This window comes from Ascaphus truei, assembly GCF_040206685.1.
Source record: "Ascaphus truei isolate aAscTru1 chromosome 3 unlocalized genomic scaffold, aAscTru1.hap1 SUPER_3_unloc_1, whole genome shotgun sequence".
Taxonomy (NCBI): Eukaryota; Metazoa; Chordata; class Amphibia; order Anura; family Ascaphidae; genus Ascaphus; species Ascaphus truei.
In genome coordinates, this window is record NW_027453821.1 from 5,059 (window position 1) to 27,173 (window position 22,115).

A 22,115-nucleotide genomic window follows, 5' to 3' on the forward strand; every position below is an offset into this window, starting at 1 on the left:
CACATCGCTCTGACGGATGATATTGCACACGCTGCTCTGCACACATCGCTCTGACGGATGATATTGCACACGCCGCTCTGCACACATCGCTCTGACGGATGATATTGCACACGCCGTTCTGCACACATCGCTCTGACGGATGATATTGCACACGCCGCTCTGCACACATCGCTCTGACGGATGATATTGCACACGCTGCTCTGCACACATCGCTCTGACGGATGATATTGCACACGCCGCTCTGCACACATCGCTCTGATGGATGATATTGCACACGCCGCTCTGCACACATCGCTCTGACGGATGATATTGCTCACGCCGCTCTGCACACATCGCTCTGACGGATGATATTGCACATGCTGCTCTGCACACATCGCTCTGACGGATGATATTGCACACGCTGCTCTGCACACATCGCTATGACGGATGATATTGCACATGCTGCTCTGCACACATCGCTCTGACGGATGATATTGCACACGCTGCTCTGCACACATCGCTCTGACGGATGATATTGCACACGCCGCTCTGCACACATCGCTCTGACGGATGATATTGCACACGCTGCTCTGCACACATCGCTCTGACGGATGATATTGCACACGCCGCTCTGCACACATCGCTCTGACGGATGATATTGCACACGCGCTCTGCACACATCGCTCTGATGGATGATATTGCACACGCCGCTCTGCACACATCGCTCTGACGGATGATATTGCACATGCAGCTCTGCACACATCGCTCTGACGGATGATATTGCACACGCTGCTCTGCACACATCGCTATGACGGATGATATTGCACATGCTGCTCTGCACACATCGCTCTGACGGATGATATTGCACACGCTGCTCTGCACACATCGCTCTGACGGATGATATTGCACACGCCGCTCTGCACACATCGCTCTGACGGATGATATTGCACACGCTGCTCTGCACACATCGCTCTGACGGATGATATTGCACACGCCGCTCTGCACACATCGCTCTGACGGATGATATTGCACACGCCGCTCTGCACACATCGCTCTGACGGATGATATTGCACACGCTGCTCTGCACACATCGCTCTGACGGATGATATTGCACACGCCGCTCTGCACACATCGCTCTGACGGATGATATTGCACACGTTGCTCTGCACACATCGCTCTGACGGATGATATTGCACACGCCGCTCTGCACACATCGCTCTGACGGATGATATTGCACACGCTGCTCTGCACACATCGCTCTGACAGATGATATTGCACACGCTGCTCTGCACACATCGCTCTGACGGATGATATTGCACACGCTGCTCTGCACACATCGCTCTGACGGATGATATTGCACACGCCGCTCTGCACACATCGCTCTGACGGATGATATTGCACACGCTGCTCTGCACACATCGCTCTGACGGATGATATTGCACACGCCGCTCTGCACACATCGCTCTGACGGATGATATTGCACACGCCGCTCTGCACACATCGCTCTGACGGATGATATTGCACACGCCGCTCTGCACACATCGCTCTGACGGATGATATTGCACACGCCGCTCTGCACACATCGCTCTGACGGATGATATTGCACACGCTGCTCTGCACAGATCGCTATGACGGATGATATTGCACATGCTGCTCTGCACACATCGCTCTGACGGATGATATTGCACACCGCGCTCTGCACACATCGCTCTGACGGATGATATTGCACACGCTGCTCTGCACACATCGCTCTGACGGATGATATTGCACACGCCGCTCTGCACACATCGCTCTGACGGATGATATTGCACACGCCGCTCTGCACACATCGCTCTGACGGATGATATTGCACACGCTGCTCTGCACACATCGCTCTGACGGATGATATTGCACACGCCGCTCTGCACACATCGCTCTGACGGATGATATTGCACACGCCGCTCTGCACACATCGCTCTGACGGATGATATTGCACACGCCGCTCTGCACACATCGCTCTGATGGATGATATTGCACACGCCGCTCTGCACACATCGCTCTGACGGATGATATTGCACACGCTGCTCTGCACACATCGCTCTGACGGATGATATTGCACACGCTGCTCTGCACACATCGCTCTGATGGATGATATTGCACACGCCGCTCTTCACAGATCGCTCTGACGGATGATATTGCACACGCTGCTCTGCACACATCGCTCTGACGGATGATATTGCACACGCCGTTCTGCACACATCGCTCTGACGGATGATATTGCACACGCCGCTCTGCACACATCGCTCTGACGGATGATATTGCACACGCTGCTCTGCACACATCGCTCTGACGGATGATATTGCACACGCTGCTCTGCACACATCGCTCTGACGGATGATATTGCACACGCTGCTCTGCACACATCGCTCTGACGGATGATATTGCTCACGCCGCTCTGCACACATCGCTCTGATGGATGATATTGCACACGCCGCTCTGCACACACCGCTCTGACGGATGATATTGCACACGCCGCTCTGCACACATCGCTCTGACGGATGATATTGCACACGCTGCTCTGCACACATCGCTCTGACGGATGATATTGCACACGCCGCTCTGCACACATCGCTCTGACGGATGATATTGCACACGCTGCTCTGCACACATCACTCTGATGGATGATATTGCACACGCTGCTCTGCACACATCGCTCTGACGGATGATATTGCACACGCCGCTCTGCACACATCGCTCTGACGGATGATATTGCACACGCCGCTCTGCACACATCGCTCTGACGGATGATATTGCACACGCCGCTCTGCACACATCGCTCTGACGGATGATATTGCACACGCCGTTCTGCACACATCGCTCTGACGGATGATATTGCACACGCCGCTCTGCACACATCGCTCTGACGGATGATATTGCACACGCTGCTCTGCACACACCGCTCTGACGGATGATATTGCACACGCCGCTCTGCACACATCGCTCTGACGGATGATATTGCATCACGCTGCTCTGCACACATCGCTCTGACGGATGATATTGCACACGCCGCTCTGCACACATCGCTCTGACGGATGATATTGCACACGCCGCTCTGCACACATCGCTCTGACGGATGATATTGCACACGCCGCTCTGCACAGATCGCTCTGACGGATGATATTGCACACGCTGCTCTGCACACATCGCTCTGACGGATTATATTGCACACGCCGCTCTGCACACATCGCTCTGACGGATGATATTGCACACGCCGCTCTGCACACATCGCTCTGACGGATGATATTGCACACGCCGCTCTGCACACATCGCTCTGACGGATGATATTGCACACGCTGCTCTGCACACATCGCTCTGACGGATGATATTGCACACGCTGCTCTGCACACATCGCTCTGACGGATGATATTGCCACACGCCGCTCTGCACACATCGCTCTGACGGATGATATTGCACACGCCGCTCTGCACACATCGCTCTGACGGATGATATTGCACACGCCGCTCTGCACACATCGCTCTGACGGATGATATTGCACACGCTGCTCTGCACACATCGCTCTGACGGATGATATTGCACACGCCGCTCTGCACACATCGCTCTGACGGATGATATTGCACACGCCGTTCTGCACACATCGCTCTGACGGATGATATTGCACACGCCGCTCTGCACACATCGCTCTGACGGATGATATTGCACACGCTGCTCTGCACACATCGCTCTGACGGATGATATTGCACACGCCGCTCTGCACACATCGCTCTGACGGATGATATTGCACACGCCGCTCTGCACACATCGCTCTGACGGATGATATTGCACACGCCGCTCTGCACACATCGCTCTGACGGATGATATTGCACACGCCGCTCTGCACACATCGCTCTGACGGATGATATTGCACACGCTGCTCTGCACACATCGCTCTGACGGATGATATTGCACACGCCGCTCTGCACACATCGCTCTGACGGATGATATTGCACACGCCGCTCTGCACACATCGCTCTGACGGATGATATTGCACACGCTGCTCTGCACACATCGCTCTGACGGATGATATTGCACACGCCGCTCTGCACACATGGCTCTGACGGATGATATTGCACACGCCGCTCTGCACACATCGCTCTGACGGATGATATTGCACACGCCGCTCTGCACACATCGCTCTGACGGATGATATTGCACACGCCGCTCTGCACACATCGCTCTGACGGATGATATTGCACACGTCGCTCTGCACACATCGCTCTGACGGATGATATTGCACACGCTGCTCTGCACACATCGCTCTGACGGATTATATTGCACACGCCGCTCTGCACACATCGCTCTGACGGATGATATTGCACACGCTGCTCTGCACACATCGCTCTGACGGATGATATTGCACACGCCGCTCTGCACACATCGCTCTGACGGATGATATTGCACACGCCGCTCTGCACACATCGCTCTGACGGATGATATTGCACACGCCGCTCTGCACACATCGCTCTGACGGATGATATTGCACACGCTGCTCTGCACACATCGCTCTGACGGATGATATTGCACACGCTGCTCTGCACACATCGCTCTGACGGATGATATTGCACACGCCGCTCTGCACACATCGCTCTGACGGATGATATTGCACACGCCGCTCTGCACACATCGCTCTGACGATGATATTGCACACGCCGCTCTGCACACATCGCTCTGACGGATGATATTGCACACGCTGCTCTGCACACATCGCTCTGACGGATGATATTGCACACGCTGCTCTGTACACATCGCTCTGACGGATAATATTGCACACGCCGCTCTGCACACATCGCTCTGACGGATGATATTGCACACGCCGCTCTGCACACATCGCTGTGACGGATGATATTGCACACGCTGCTCTGCACACATCGCTCTGACGGATGATATTGCACACGCTGCTCTGCACACATCGCTCTGACGGATGATATTGCACACGCTGCTCTGCACACATCGCTCTGACGGATGATATTGCACACGCCGCTCTGCACACATCGCTCTGACGGATGATATTGCACACGCCGCTCTGCACACATCGCTCTGATGGATGATATTGCACACGCCGCTCTGCACACATCGCTCTGACGGATGATATTGCACACGCTGCTCTGCACACATCGCTCTGACGGATGATATTGCACACGCTGCTCTGCACACATCGCTCTGATGGATGATATTGCACACGCCGCTCTTCACAGATCGCTCTGACGGATGATATTGCACACGCTGCTCTGCACACATCGCTCTGACGGATGATATTGCACACGCCGTTCTGCACACATCGCTCTGACGGATGATATTGCACACGCCGCTCTGCACACATCGCTCTGACGGATGATATTGCACACGCTGCTCTGCACACATCGCTCTGACGGATAATATTGCACACGCTGCTCTGCACACATCGCTCTGACGGATGATATTGCACACGCTGCTCTGCACACATCGCTCTGACGGATGATATTGCTCACGCCGCTCTGCACACATCGCTCTGATGGATGATATTGCACACGCCGCTCTGCACACACCGCTCTGACGGATGATATTGCACACGCCGCTCTGCACACATCGCTCTGACGGATGATATTGCACACGCTGCTCTGCACACATCGCTCTGACGGATGATATTGCACACGCCGCTCTGCACACATCGCTCTGACGGATGATATTGCACACGCTGCTCTGCACACATCACTCTGATGGATGATATTGCACACGCTGCTCTGCACACATCGCTCTGACGGATGATATTGCACACGCCGCTCTGCACACATCGCTCTGACGGATGATATTGCACACGCCGCTCTGCACACATCGCTCTGACGGATGATATTGCACACGCTGCTCTGCACACATCGCTCTGACGGATGATATTGCACACGCCGCTCTGCACACATCGCTCTGACGGATGATATTGCACACGCCGCTCTGCACACATCGCTCTGACGGATGATATTGCACACGCCGCTCTGCACACATCGCTCTGACGGATGATATTGCACACGCTGCTCTGCACACATCGCTCTGACGGATGATATTGCACACGCTGCTCTGCACACATCGCTCTGACGGATGATATTGCACACGCCGCTCTGCACACATCGCTCTGACGGATGATATTGCACACGCCGCTCTGCACACATCGCTCTGACGGATGATATTGCACACATCGCTCTGACGGATGATATTGCACACGCTGCTCTGCACACATCGCTCTGACGGATGATATTGCACACGCCGCTCTGCACACATCGCTCTGACGGATGATATTGCACACGCCGCTCTGCACACATCGCTCTGACGGATGATATTGCACACGCTGCTCTGCACACATCGCTCTGACGGATGATATTGCACACGCTGCTCTGCACACATCGCTCTGACGGATGATATTGCACACGCCGCTCTGCACACATCGCTCTGACGGATGATATTGCACACGCCGCTCTGCACACATCGCTCTGACGGATGATATTGCACACGCCGCTCTGCACACATCGCTCTGACGGATGATATTGCACACGCTGCTCTGCACACATCGCTCTGACGGATGATATTGCACACGCCGCTCTGCACACATCGCTCTGACGGATGATATTGCACACGCCGTTCTGCACACATCGCTCTGACGGATGATATTGCACACGCCGCTCTGCACACATCGCTCTGACGGATGATATTGCACACGCTGCTCTGCACACATCGCTCTGACGGATGATATTGCACACGCTGCTCTGCACACATCGCTCTGACGGATGATATTGCACACGCCGCTCTGCACACATCGCTCTGACGGATGATATTGCACACGCCGCTCTGCACACATCGCTCTGACGGATGATATTGCACACGCCGCTCTGCACACATCGCTCTGACGGATGATATTGCACACGCTGCTCTGCACACATCGCTCTGACGGATGATATTGCACACGCCGCTCTGCACACATCGCTCTGACGGATGATATTGCACACGCCGCTCTGCACACATCGCTCTGACGGATGATATTGCACACGCTGCTCTGCACACATCGCTCTGACGGATGATATTGCACACGCCGCTCTGCACACATGGCTCTGACGGATGATATTGCACACGCCGCTCTGCACACATCGCTCTGACGGATGATATTGCACACGCCGCTCTGCACACATCGCTCTGACGGATGATATTGCACACGCCGCTCTGCACACATCGCTCTGACGGATGATATTGCACACGCCGCTCTGCACACATCGCTCTGACGGATGATATTGCACACGCTGCTCTGCACACATCGCTCTGACGGATTATATTGCACACGCCGCTCTGCACACATCGCTCTGACGGATGATATTGCACACGCTGCTCTGCACACATCGCTCTGACGGATGATATTGCACACGCCGCTCTGCACACATCGCTCTGACGGATGATATTGCACACGCCGCTCTGCACACATCGCTCTGACGGATGATATTGCACACGCCGCTCTGCACACATCGCTCTGACGGATGATATTGCACACGCTGCTCTGCACACATCGCTCTGACGGATGATATTGCACACGCTGCTCTGCACACATCGCTCTGACGGATGATATTGCACACGCCGCTCTGCACACATCGCTCTGACGGATGATATTGCACACGCCGCTCTGCACACATCGCTCTGACGGATGATATTGCACACGCCGCTCTGCACACATCGCTCTGACGGATGATATTGCACACGCTGCTCTGCACACATCGCTCTGACGGATGATATTGCACACGCTGCTCTGTACACATCGCTCTGACGGATAATATTGCACACGCCGCTCTGCACACATCGCTCTGACGGATGATATTGCACACGCCGCTCTGCACACATCGCTGTGACGGATGATATTGCACACGCTGCTCTGCACACATCGCTCTGACGGATGATATTGCACACGCTGCTCTGCACACATCGCTCTGACGGATGATATTGCACACGCTGCTCTGCACACATCGCTCTGACGGATGATATTGCACACGTTGCTCTGCACACATCGCTCTGACGGATGATATTGCACACGCCGCTCTGCACACATCGCTCTGACGGATGATATTGCACACGCTGCTCTGCACACATCGCTCTGACGGATGATATTGCACACGCCGCTCTGCACACATCGCTCTGACGGATGATATTGCACACGCCGCTCTGCACACATCGCTCAGACGGATGATATTGCACACGCCGCTCTGCACACATCGCTCTGACGGATGATATTGCACACGCCGCTCTGCACACATCGCTCTGATGGATGATATTGCACACGCCGCTCTGCACACATCGCTCTGACGGATGATATTGCACATGCTGCTCTGCACACATCGCTCTGACGGATGATATTGCACACGCTGCTCTGCACACATCGCTATGACGGATGATATTGCACATGCTGCTCTGCACACATCGCTCTGACGGATGATATTGCACACGCTGCTCTGCACACATCGCTCTGACGGATGATATTGCACACGCCGCTCTGCACACATCGCTCTGACGGATGATATTGCACACGCCGCTCTGCACACATCGCTCTGACGGATGATATTGCACACGCCGCTCTGCACACATCGCTCTGACGGATGATATTGCACACGCCGCTCTGCACACATCGCTCTGACGGATGATATTGCACACGCTGCTCTGCACACATCGCTCTGACGGATGATATTGCACACGCCGCTCTGCACACATCGCTCTGACGGATGATATTGCACACGCCGCTCTGCACACATCGCTCTGACGGATGATATTGCACACGCCGCTCTGCACACATCGCTCTGACGGATGATATTGCACACGCCGCTCTGCACACATCGCTCTGACGGATGATATTGCACACGCCGCTCTGCACACATCGCTCTGATGGATGATATTGCACACGCCGCTCTGCACACATCGCTCTGACGGATGATATTGCACACGCTGCTCTGCACACATCGCTCTGACGGATGATATTGCACACGCTGCTCTGCACACATCGCTCTGATCGGATGATATTGCACACGCCGCTCTGCACAGATCGCTCTGACGGATGATATTGCACACGCTGCTCTGCACACATCGCTCTGATCTGACGGATGATATTGCACACGCCGTTCTGCACACATCGCTCTGACGGATGATATTGCACACGCCGCTCTGCACACATCGCTCTGACGGATGATATTGCACACGCTGCTCTGCACACATCGCTCTGACGGATGATATTGCACACGCTGCTCTGCACACATCGCTCTGACGGATGATATTGCACACGCTGCTCTGCACACATCGCTCTGACGGATGATATTGCTCACGCCGCTCTGCACACATCGCTCTGATGGATGATATTGCACACGCCGCTCTGCACACACCGCTCTGACGGATGATATTGCACACGCCGCTCTGCACACATCGCTCTGACGGATGATATTGCACACGCTGCTCTGCACACATCGCTCTGACGGATGATATTGCACACGCCGCTCTGCACACATCGCTCTGACGGATGATATTGCACACGCTGCTCTGCACACATCACTCTGATGGATGATATTGCACACGCTGCTCTGCACACATCGCTCTGACGGATGATATTGCACACGCCGCTCTGCACACATCGCTCTGACGGATGATATTGCACACGCCGCTCTGCACACATCGCTCTGACGGATGATATTGCACACGCCGTTCTGCACACATCGCTCTGACGGATGATATTGCACACGCTGCTCTGCACACACCGCTCTGACGGATGATATTGCACACGCCGCTCTGCACACATCGCTCTGACGGATGATATTGCACACGCTGCTCTGCACACACCGCTCTGACGGATGATATTGCACACGCCGCTCTGCACACATCGCTCTGACGGATGATATTGCACACGCTGCTCTGCACACATCGCTCTGACGGATGATATTGCACACGCCGCTCTGCACACATCGCTCTGACGGATGATATTGCACACGCCGCTCTGCACACATCGCTCTGACGGATGATATTGCACACGCCGCTCTGCACACATCGCTCTGACGGATGATATTGCACACGCTGCTCTGCACACATCGCTCTGACGGATTATATTGCACACGCCGCTCTGCACACATCGCTCTGACGGATGATATTGCACACGCCGCTCTGCACACATCGCTCAGACGGATGATATTGCACACGCCGCTCTGCACACATCGCTCTGACGGATGATATTGCACACGCTGCTCTGCACACATCGCTCTGACGGATGATATTGCACACGCTGCTCTGCACACATCGCTCTGACGGATGATATTGCACACGCCGCTCTGCACACATCGCTCTGACGGATGATATTGCACACGCCGCTCTGCACACATCGCTCTGACGGATGATATTGCACACGCCGCTCTGCACACATCGCTCTGACGGATGATATTGCACACGCTGCTCTGCACACATCGCTCTGACGGATGATATTGCACACGCCGCTCTGCACACATCGCTCTGACGGATGATATTGCACACGCCGCTCTGCACACATCGCTCTGACGGATGATATTGCACACGCTGCTCTGCACACATCGCTCTGACGGATGATATTGCACACGCTGCTCTGCACACATCGCTCTGACGGATGATATTGCACACGCCGCTCTGCACACATCGCTCTGACGGATGATATTGCACACGCCGCTCTGCACACATCGCTCTGACGGATGATATTGCACACGCTGCTCTGCACACATCGCTCTGACGGATGATATTGCACACGCCGCTCTGCACACATCGCTCTGACGGATGATATTGCACACGCCGCTCTGCACACATCGCTCTGACGGATGATATTGCACACGCCGCTCTGCACACATCGCTCTGACGGATGATATTGCACACGCTGCTCTGCACACATCGCTCTGACGGATGATATTGCACACGCCGCTCTGCACACATGGCTCTGACGGATGATATTGCACACGCCGCTCTGCACACATCGCTCTGACGGATGATATTGCACACGCCGCTCTGCACACATCGCTCTGACGGATGATATTGCACACGCCGCTCTGCACACATCGCTCTGACGGATGATATTGCACACGCCGCTCTGCACACATCGCTCTGACGGATGATATTGCACACGCTGCTCTGCACACATCGCTCTGACGGATTATATTGCACACGCTGCTCTGCACACATCGCTCTGACGGATGATATTGCACACGCCGCTCTGCACACATCGCTCTGACGGATGATATTGCACACGCCGCTCTGCACACATCGCTCTGACGGATGATATTGCACACGCCGCTCTGCACACATCGCTCTGACGGATGATATTGCACACGCTGCTCTGCACACATCGCTCTGACGGATGATATTGCACACGCTGCTCTGCACACATCGCTCTGACGGATGATATTGCACACGCCGCTCTGCACACATCGCTCTGACGGATGATATTGCACACGCCGCTCTGCACACATCGCTCTGACGGATGATATTGCACACGCCGCTCTGCACACATCGCTCTGACGGATGATATTGCACACGCCGCTCTGCACACATCGCTCTGACGGATGATATTGCACACGCTGCTCTGTACACATCGCTCTGACGGATAATATTGCACACGCCGCTCTGCACACATCGCTCTGACGGATGATATTGCACACGCCGCTCTGCACACATCGCTCTGACGGATGATATTGCACACGCTGCTCTGCACACATCGCTCTGACGGATGATATTGCACACGCCGCTCTGCACACATCGCTCTGACGGATGATATTGCACACGTTGCTCTGCACACATCGCTCTGACGGATGATATTGCACACGCCGCTCTGCACACATAGCTCTGACGGATGATATTGCACACACGCTGCTCTGCACACATCGCTCTGACGGATGATATTGCACACGCCGCTCTGCACACATCGCTCTGACGGATGATATTGCACACGCCGCTCTGCACACATCGCTCAGACGGATGATATTGCACACGCCGCTCTGCACACATCGCTCTGACGGATGATATTGCACACGCTGCTCTGCACACATCGCTCTGACGGATGATATTGCACACGCTGCTCTGCACACATCGCTCTGACGGATGATATTGCACACGCCGCTCTGCACACATCGCTCTGACGGATGATATTGCACACGCTGCTCTGCACACATCGCTCTGACGGATGATATTGCACACGCCGCTCTGCACACATCGCTCTGACGGATGATATTGCACACGCTGCTCTGCACACATCGCTCTGACGGATGATATTGCACACGCCGCTCTGCACACATCGCTCTGACGGATGATATTGCACACGCCGTTCTGCACACATCGCTCTGACGGATGATATTGCACACGCTGCTCTGCACACATCGCTCTGACGGATGATATTGCACACGCTGCTCTGCACACATCGCTCTGACGGATGATATTGCACACGCCGCTCTGCACACATCGCTCTGACGGATGATATTGCACACGCCGCTCTGCACACATCGCTCTGACGGATGATATTGCACACGCTGCTCTGCACACATCGCTCTGACGGATGATATTGCACACGCCGCTCTGCACACATCGCTCTGACGGATGATATTGCACACGCCGCTCTGCACACATCGCTCTGACGGATGATATTGCACACGCTGCTCTGCACACATCGCTCTGACGGATGATATTGCACACGCCGCTCTGCACACATCGCTCTGACGGATGATATTGCACACGCTGCTCTGCACACATCGCTCTGACGGATGATATTGCACACGCTGCTCTGCACACATCGCTCTGACGGATGATATTGCACACGCCGCTCTGCACACATCGCTCTGACGGATGATATTGCACACGCCGCTCTGCACACATCGCTCTGACGGATGATATTGCACACGCCGCTCTGCACACATCGCTCTGACGGATGATATTGCACACGCCGCTCTGCACACATGGCTCTGACGGATGATATTGCACACGCCGCTCTGCACACATCGCTCTGACGGATGATATTGCACACGCCGCTCTGCACACATCGCTCTGACGGATGATATTGCACACGCCGCTCTGCACACATCGCTCTGACGGATGATATTGCACACGCTGCTCTGCACACATCGCTCTGACGGATGATATTGCACACGCCGCTCTGCACACATCGCTCGGACGGATGATATTGCACACGCCGCTCTGCACACATCGCTCGGACGGATGATATTGCACACGCTGCTCTGCACACATCGCTCTGACGGATGATATTGCACACGCCGCTCTGCACACATCGCTCTGACGGATGATATTGCACACGCCGCTCTGCACACACATGTAATAGATCTCCTGCTTGTCTCAGGGCCCTGACGCCTCTCGCCGTTTCTCGGAGGAGGAGTGGCAGTGTTTGGAAGAAGAGCAGAGGGAGCTTTATAAGGATCTGTTGGCAGAAAATTACCGGACCCTCAGCTCTCTTGGTAAATAATTAATTAATGGAACCCACTAACGAGCCACCCTTTACCAGCTTCTTAGGCTAAGGCCCTGCTGCCTCAGACAGCGTGCCCGCACTGCAAACAGGTGGCGCGTATAGAGCGCTATACCGCGATCCGCGGTCTGCAGACGGCGTTCTGAAGCACGAGAGGGCGTGGCTAAATAGGCTGTGGGTGCGGCCATGACGAGGGGGCGGGGCCACAACGGACACCGGCCAAACTAAAATCATATGTTTGTTTTCCCCCCTGAGGGGAGGGTGAGAGCCTCCTGCATGCTGAGGGGAGGGTGAGAGCCTCCTGCATGCAGAGGGGAGAGTGAGAGCCTCCTGCATGCAGAGGGGAGAGTGAGAGCCTCCTGCATGCAGAGGGTAGAGTGAGAGCCTCCTGCATGCAGAGGGGAGGGTGAGAGCCTCCTGCATGCAGAGGGGAGGGTGAGAGCCTCCTGCATGCAGAGGGGAGGGTGAGAGCCTCCTGCATGCAGAGGGGAGGGTGAGAGCCTCCTGCATGCAGAGGGGAGGGTGAGAGCCTCCTGCATGCAGAGGGGAGAGTGAGAGCCTCCTGCATGCAGAGGTGAGGGTGAGAGCCTCCTGCATGCAGAGGGGAGAGTGAGAGCCTCCTGCATGCAGAGGGGAGGGTGAGAGCCTCCTGCATGCAGAGGGGAGGGTGAGAGCCTCCTGCATGCAGAGGGGAGAGTGAGAGCCTCCTGCATGCAGAGGGGAGGGTGAGAGCCTCCTGCATGCAGAGGGGAGGGTGAGAGCCTCCTGCATGCAGAGGGGAGGGTTAGAGCCTCCTGCATGCAGAGGGGAGAGTGAGAGCTTCCTGCATGCAGAGGGGAGAGTGAGAGCTTCCTGCATGCAGAGGGGAGAGTGAGAGCCTCCTGCATGCAGAGGGGAGGGTGAGAGCCTCCTGCATGCAGAGGGGAGAGTGAGAGCCTCCTGCATGCAGAGGGGAGGGTGAGAGCCTCCTGCATGCTGAGGGGAGAGTGAGAGCCTCCTGCATGCAGAGGGGAGGGTGAGAGCCTCCTGCATGCAGAGGGGAGGGTGAGAGCCTCCTGCATGCAGAGGGGAGAGTGAGAGCCTCCTGCATGCAGAGGGAAGGGTGAGAGCCTCCTGCATGCTGAGGGGAGAGTGAGAGCCTCCTGCATGCAGAGGGGAGGGTGAGAGCCTCCTGCATGCAGAGGGGAGGGTGAGAGCCTCCTGCATGCAGAGGGGAGAGTGAGAGCCTCCTGCATGCAGAGGGGAGGGTGAGAGCCTCCTGCATGCAGAGGGGAGAGTGAGAGCCTCCTGCATGCAGAGGGGAGGGTGAGAGCCCCCTGCATGCAGAGGGGAGGGTGAGAGCCTCCTGCATGCAGAGGGGAGAGTGAGAGCCTCCTGCATGCAGAGGGGAGGGTGAGAGCCTCCTGCATGCAGAGGGGGGGGGTGAGGGCCTCCTGCATGCAGAGGGGAGGGTGAGAGCCTCCTGCATGCAGAGGGGAGGGTGAGAGCCTCGTGCATGCAGAGGGGAGGGTGAGTGCCTCCTGCATGCAGAGGGGAGAGTGAGAGCCTCCTGCATGCAGAGGGGAGAGTGAGAGCCTCCTGCATGCAGAGGGGAGGGTGAGAGCCTCCTGCATGCAGAGGGGAGAGTGAGAGCCTCCTGCATGCAGAGGGGAGAGTGAGAGCTTCCTGCATGCAGAGGGGAGGGTGAGAGCCTCCTGCATGCAGAGGGGAGAGTGAGAGCCTCCTGCATGCAGAAGGGAGAGTGAGAGCCTCCTGCATGCAGAGGGGAGAGTGAGAGCCTCCTGCATGCAGAGGGGAGAGTGAGAGCCTCCTGCATGCAGAGGGGAGAGTGAGAGCCTCCTGCATGCAGAGGGGAGGGTGAGAGCCTCCTGCATGCAGAGGGGATCCTGCATGCAGAGGGGAGAGTGAGAGCCTCCTGCATGCAGAGGGGAGAGTGAGAGCCTCCTGCATGCAGAGGGGAGGGTGAGAGCCTCCTGCATGCAGAGGGGAGAGTGAGAGCCCCCTGCATGCAGAGGGGAGGGTGAGAGCCTCCTGCATGCAGAGGGGAGAGTGAGAGCCTCCTGCATGCAGAGGGGAGAGTGAGAGCCTCCTGCATGCAGAGGGGAGGGTGAGAGCCTCCTGCATGCAGAGGGGAGAGTGAGAGCCTCCTGCATGCAGAGGGGAGGGTGAGAGCCTCCTGCATGCAGAGGGGAGAGTGAGAGCCCCCTGCATGCAGAGGGGAGGGTGAGAGCCTCCTGCATGCAGAGGGGAGAGTGAGAGCTTCCTGCATGCAGAGGGGATCCTGCATGCAGAGGGGAGAGTGAGAGCCTCCTGCATGCAGAGGGGAGAGTGAGAGCCTCCTGCATGCAGAGGGGAGGGTGAGAGCCTCCTGCATGCAGAGGGGAGAGTGAGAGCCCCCTGCATGCAGAGGGGAGAGTGAGAGCCTCCTGCATGCAGAGGGGAGAGTGAGAGCCTCCTGCATGCAGAGGGGAGGGTGAGAGCCTCCTGCATGCAGAGGGGAGGGTGAGAGCCCCTCTGATTGACGACGGCCAAACTAAAAAAACACAACACACGGAGCTCAGCATTCATTCTTTTCTCTTCTCTCCTCCCTCCTCCCGAATGAAACTGAGCCGCCCAAAAGTAAAAAATAAAACAATCCATGACACACAGCTCAAAAAGCCGCCTCCCTCCCGTAGCTCCTTCCCTGCTCCCCTCCTTAGCTTCTCATTGGCTCACTCGCGCACCACGTGACGCGTCAACGCTTCAGAACACCATCTTCTGGTAGCACTGGACGGCTGACGCGTCACCGCACGTAATGAGCCACAGAGGGAGGAGGCAGTGGGGACCAACAGATTGCAGGTCAGGGGCTGGTGGCTCACGCGGCCGCACGTAATTAGCCACGGAGGGAGGAGGCAGTGGGGACCAACAGATTGCAGGTCAGGGGCTGGTGGCTCACGCGGCCGCACGTAATTAGCCACGGAGGGAGGAGGCAGTGGGGACCAACAGATTGCAGGTCAGGGGCTGGTGGCTCACGCGGCCGCACGTTTCGCCGACTGCAGCGGGTCCTCTGCCTTATTGAAAGACTTTTTGGTACTTTCCGTAACTGATAAAACATATTCATTTATTTTATAAAAATGTTACCAGGCAGTAAATACATTGAGAGTACCGTCGTTTTCAAATATGTCCTGGGAACAGAGTTATAACAATACATAAAACAGAAATAGAAAGCACGGGCTCCATAGCATTAATCTGTAAAATAGGTTTATTAGTGAACAATCTAAAAATGCAAATCACAAAGGTCGCTTGAACTTGCGCATAGAAGAAACTGTAGCCAGGATCATGGGTAGAAGTCACTACTTGTGTGCTGGTACCGCCACGTGGAACTGTTAGTGACATAGTTCATCTTCCGGGTGCGCGACCCCTGATGAAGTCACATTACATTCATGTGACGAAACACGTAGGGTCTCTCTCTGCTGGAGGTCTGCTTGCCAGGTATCGTTTGGTGCTGTAACGTTGAACTACGTCACCAACACTTCCACGTGGACCTGGTACCAACACACAAACAGTGACTTCTACTTCTACCCACGATCCTGGCTACAGTTTCTTCTATGCACACGTTCAAGCGACCTTTGTGAGTTGCATTTTTATATTGTTCATTAATAAACCTATTTTACAGATTTATGGTATGGAGCCCGCGCTTTCTATTTTTGTTTTATAGATTGTTGAAGGAGTTGGTTTTCCCTGAGAAGAGCTGCTTGCAGTCTCCGGCGTTATCTACTTGGTTTATTTGTATCTATTATTTGGTACACTATTCCCTTTTGTCCATTCCCTTACCTATCCCAATCCTATCCCATTTATACCCCCTATTTTCCGTATGTTTGTTGTTTTGTGTTTTTATATTTGTAGTGTTTTGTGGTCTTTTGGTTCCTGTCTTAGTTAGGTATATATCTAGCACATTACCTATGTCACGGGAGACCAGGCAATTTACGCCTTTTTACTAGGATCATTCATTGAGCAAAACAAGGTAATGAATTAAATTGAAGTTTATTCGCACAAATTTGCTTACACGCAATGGAACACAAAGTACAAACAAAAAGACACACTTACTGGGGGTCTGGGGTCGAAAACGAGACTTTCCTAGGTTAAGGGGACTCTAAATAAGAGTTTTAGCCTGACCGGGACTTAGCCCGGAATTCCCTGGAACTCAAATCGGCGTGAAGTTCCGCACGCCTCCGCTACGTTCCCTTCTGAGAACTTGGACTTTCTTGAACGCGAGTTACCACCAATCCTCTGGAACTCAAATCGGCGTAAAATCCCAGCCGCGTCCGCTGCGTTCGATTTTGAGAACTTGTGCGCAAAAGTCGGGACTTGGTTTCTGGCGGGCAGGCTTTTCAGGCCTGAAATCAAACCGGTTGCTCAGCTATTCGTGCAAGAGCAACTTTGAAAAGGCCGCTCGCGCTCTTTCTACCGGAGAACTTGAAACTGATTGGCTCACAGGTTCTTTATAGTATTCTGAGTTTCATTCACAAAACTCAGCAGCCAATAATCGCGTGGGAAAATTCCCAGCAGCCAATCGGAGCCAAGCCAGCTAGAAAAGCCGGGTAGACGGGAAATCTGAAATTGCCAAGGGACATGCAAAAGTTTGTTACCTCCGACCCTGGCTATCTCGATGCCACCCTGTAGGAGATGTATGCAATGGAGACCGTTTTTTAAGGTGAAATTAAAATAAGGCTTTATCGCGCCTGTTCCTTTAAACACTGGAAACACAAAACAGAAATGAAAAACCTACTCCACTTTGGAGAAATCACTACACATTTTACTCCAGCCACATCTAACTGGGTGGGTAGCTAAGCTGCTTACCACCCCAAAAAACACACACACACACACACACACACACATATTCCAATAAATATCAGGTGCGCAAAAACAGAGGAAAAAGAAAAAATTTTAACAAATCCTGCCGCAATGCTGGTTTTAACACAAAAAAACAAAAATATCAATGATATAAATAGCATCCGGCACAATTTAGAAATATAACAATTATTAAGCAAATCTAATTATAAAGGGTTTATATGACTGTATTATTTGAAGAAAGTGGGATACTTAAAACTCTGTCCTTTATACACAATGAAATTTGCACTGAAATGTATCAGTATTAATCAACTGACAACCTAATCTCAAAGATATCATTAATAACGTTAATAAGGAAAAAATGAAAAGATATGGAGATGAATTTCAATGTCTCTGTGCTTGTAAGTAGAAAGTTCAAATGGGAGTCAGCTTAGGGAGTATTCAGTGTTAAATAACTGAAACCAGCATTCACCAATCACTTTGCTGGTTCAAATGCTTTAATTGGTTTCTCCGGCTGTTACTCTGGTCTGACAGGTGATATTACTGTACCCCACTGGTTCTGCTCCCCCTGCTCGACACCGCTCGCCTCTGACCTTCACAGTTTACTGCGTTCCATAGGGGTTGCCGCTCACATCGGTCGCGCCTCCGCCAGCTGTCCTGGTCTGCTCTCCGGTAGCGCCTCCGCCAGCTGTCCTGGTCTGCTCTCCGGTAGCGCCTCCGCCAGCTGTCCCGGTCTGCTCTCACCGGTAGCGCCTCCGCTGGCTGTCCTGGTCTGCTCTCCGGTAGCGCCTCCGCCAGCTGTCCCGGCCTGCTCTCACCGGTAGCGCCTCCGCCAGCTGTCCCGGTCTGCTCTCACCGGTAGCGCCTCCGCCAGCTGTCCCGGCCTGCTCTCCGGTAGCGCCTCCGCCAGCTGTCCCGGTCTGCTCTCCGGTAGCGCCTCCGCCAGCTGTCCCGGTCTGCTCTCACCGGTAGCGCCTCCGCTGGCTGTCCTGGTCTGCTCTCCGGTAGCGCCTCCGCCAGCTGTCCCGGTCTGCTCTCACCGGTAGCGCCTCCGCCAGCTGTCCCCGTCTGCTCTCACCGGTAGCGCCTCCGCCTGCTGTCCCGGTCTGCTCTCCGGTAGCGCTTCCCGCTAGCTGTCCCGGTCTGCTCTCCGGTAGCGCTTCCCGTCAGCTGTCCCGGTCTTCTCTCCGGTAGTGCCCCGCCAGCTGTCCCGGTCTGCTCTCCGGTAGCGCCTCCGCCAGCTGTCCCGGTCTGCTCTCACCGGTAGCGCCTCCGTCAGCTGTCCTGGTCTGCTCTCCGGTAGCGCCTCCGCCAGCTGTCCCGGTCTGCTCTCACCGGTAGCGCCTCTGCCAGCTGTCCCGGTCTGCTCTCACCGGTAGCGCCTCCGCCAGCTGTCCCGGTCTGCTCTCCGGTAGCGCCTCCGCCAGCTGTCCTGGTCTGCTCTCACCGGTAGCGCCTCCGCCAGCTGTCCCGGTCTGCTCTCCGGTAACGCCTCCGCCAGCTGTCCCGGTCTGCTCTCCGGTAGCGCCTCCGCCAGCTGTCCCGGTCTGCTCTCCGGTAGCGCCTCCGCCAGCTGTCCCGGTCTGCTCTCCGGTAGCGCCTCCGCCAGCTGTCCTGGTCTGCTCTCCGGTAGCGCCTCCGCCAGCTGTCCCGGCCTGCTCTCACCGGTAGCGCCTCCACCAGCTGTCCCGGTCTGCTCTCACCGGTAGCGCCTCCACCAGCTGTCCCGGTCTGCTCTCACCGGTAGCGCCTCCGCCAGCTGTCCCGGTCTGCTCTCACCGGTAGCGCCTCCGCCAGCTGTCCCGGCCTGCTCTCACCGGTAGCGCCTCCGCCAGCTGTCCCGGTCTGCTCTCACCGGTAGCGCCTCCGCCAGCTGTCCCGGTCTGCTCTCACCGGTAGCGCCTCCGCTGGCTGTCCTGGTCTGCTCTCCGGTAGCGCCTCCGCCAGCTGTCCCGGTCTGCTCTCACCGGTAGCGCCTCCGCCAGCTGTCCCGGTCTGCTCTCACCGGTTGCGCCTCCGCCTGCTGTCCCGGTCTGCTCTCCGGTAGCGCTTCCCGCTAGCTGTCCCGGTCTGCTCTCCGGTAGCGCTTCCTGTCAGCTGTCCCGGTCTTCTCTCCGGTAGTGCCCCGCCAGCTGTCCCGGTCTGCTCTCCGGTAGCGCCTCCGCCAGCTGTCCCGGTCTGCTCTCACCGGTAGCGCCTCCGTCAGCTGTCCTGGTCTGCTCTCCGGTAGCGCCTCCGCCAGCTGTCCCGGTCTGCTCTCACCGGTAGCGCCTCTGCCAGCTGTCCCGGTCTGCTCTCACCGGTAGCGCCTCCGCCAGCTGTCCCGGTCTGCTCTCCGGTAGCGCCTCCGCCAGCTGTCCCGGTCTGCTCTCACCGGTAGCGCCTCCGCCAGCTGTCCCGGTCTGCTCTCCGGTAGCGCCTCCGCCAGCTGTCCCGGTCTGCTCTCCGGTAGTGCCCCGCCAGCTGTCCCGGTCTGCTCTCCGGTAGCGCCTCCGCCAGCTGTCCCGGTCTGCTCTCCGGTAGCGCCTCCGCCAGCTGTCCCGGTCTGCTCTCCGGTAGCGCCTCCGCCAGCTGTCCCGGTCTGCTCTCCGGTAGCGCCTCCGCCAGCTGTCCCGGTCTGCTCTCCGGTAGCGCCTCCGCCAGCTGTCCCTGTCTGCTCTCCGGTAGCGCCTCCGCCAGCTGTCCCGGTCTGCTCTCCGGTAGTGCCCCGCCAGCTGTCCCGGTCTGCTCTCCGGTAGCGCCCCCGCCAGCTGTCCCGGTCTGCTCTCACCGGTCGCGCCTCCGCCAGCTTTCCCGGTCTGCTCCCTGGTAGCGCCTCCGCCAGCTGTCCCGGTCTGCTCACCGGTAGCGCCTCCGCCAGCTGTCCCGGTCTGCTCTCACCGGTAGCGCCTCCGCCAGCTGTCCCGGTCTTCTCCCCAGTAGCGCCTCCGCCAGCTGTCCCGATCTGCTCTCACCGGTAGCGCCTCTGCCAGCTGTCCCGGTCTGCTCTCACCGTTAGTGTCCCCGCCAGCTGTCCCGGTCTGCTCTCCGGTAGCGCCTCCGCCAGCTGTCCCGGTCTGCTCTCACCGGTAGTGCCTCCGCCAGCTGTCCCGGTCTGCTCTCCGGTAGCGCCTCCGCCAGCTGTCCCGGTCTGCTCTCCGGTAGCGCCTCCGACAGCTGTCCCGGTTTGCTCTCACCGGTAGCGCCTCCGCCAGCTGTCCTGGTCTGCTCTCCGGTAGCGCCTCCGCCAGCTGTCCCGGTCTGCTCTCACCGGTAGCGCCTCTGCCAGCTGTCCCGGTCTGCTCTCACCGGTAGCGCCTCCGCCAGCTGTCCTGGTCTGCTTTCCGGTAGCACCTCCGCCAGCTGTCCCGGTCTGCTCTCCGGTAGCCCCTCCGACAGCTGTCCCGGTTTGCTCTCACCGGTAGCGCCTCCGCCAGCTGTCCTGGTCTGCTCTCCGGTAGCGCCTCCGCCAGCTGTCCCGGTCTGCTCTCACCGGTAGCGCCTCTGCCAGCTGTCCCGGTCTGCTCTCACCGGTAGCGCCTCCGCCAGCTGTCCTGGTCTGCTTTCCGGTAGCACCTCCGCCAGCTGTCCCGGTCTGCTCTCCGGTAGCGCTTCCCGCCAGCTGTCCCGGCCTGCTCTCCAGTAGCGCCTCCGCCAGCTGTCCTGGTCTGCTCTCCGGTAGCGCCTCCGCCAGCTGTCCCGGTCTGCTCTCCGGTAGCGCCTCCACCAGCTGTCCTGGTCTGCTCTCCGGTAGCGCCTCCGCCAGCTGTCCCGGTCTGCTCTCCGGTAGCACCCCCGCCAGCTGTCCCGGTCTGCTTTCCGGTAGCGCCTC

The 22,115-nt window shown here is 56.5% G+C and overlaps 1 protein-coding gene across 1 annotated transcript in view; it reads left to right on the plus strand.

Moving 5' to 3' along the window:
* Nucleotides 1–13,333: 13,333 nt before the first annotated feature.
* Nucleotides 13,334–22,115, plus strand: part of LOC142473304 (uncharacterized) — a gene marked incomplete at its 5' end in the record, with an annotated part of 35,415 nt that continues 26,633 nt past the window's right edge. The window contains one exon of the mRNA XM_075580501.1: nucleotides 13,334–13,466. Coding sequence (XP_075436616.1) covers nucleotides 13,334–13,466 — 133 coding nt within the window. The remainder of the gene's footprint in view (nucleotides 13,467–22,115) is intronic.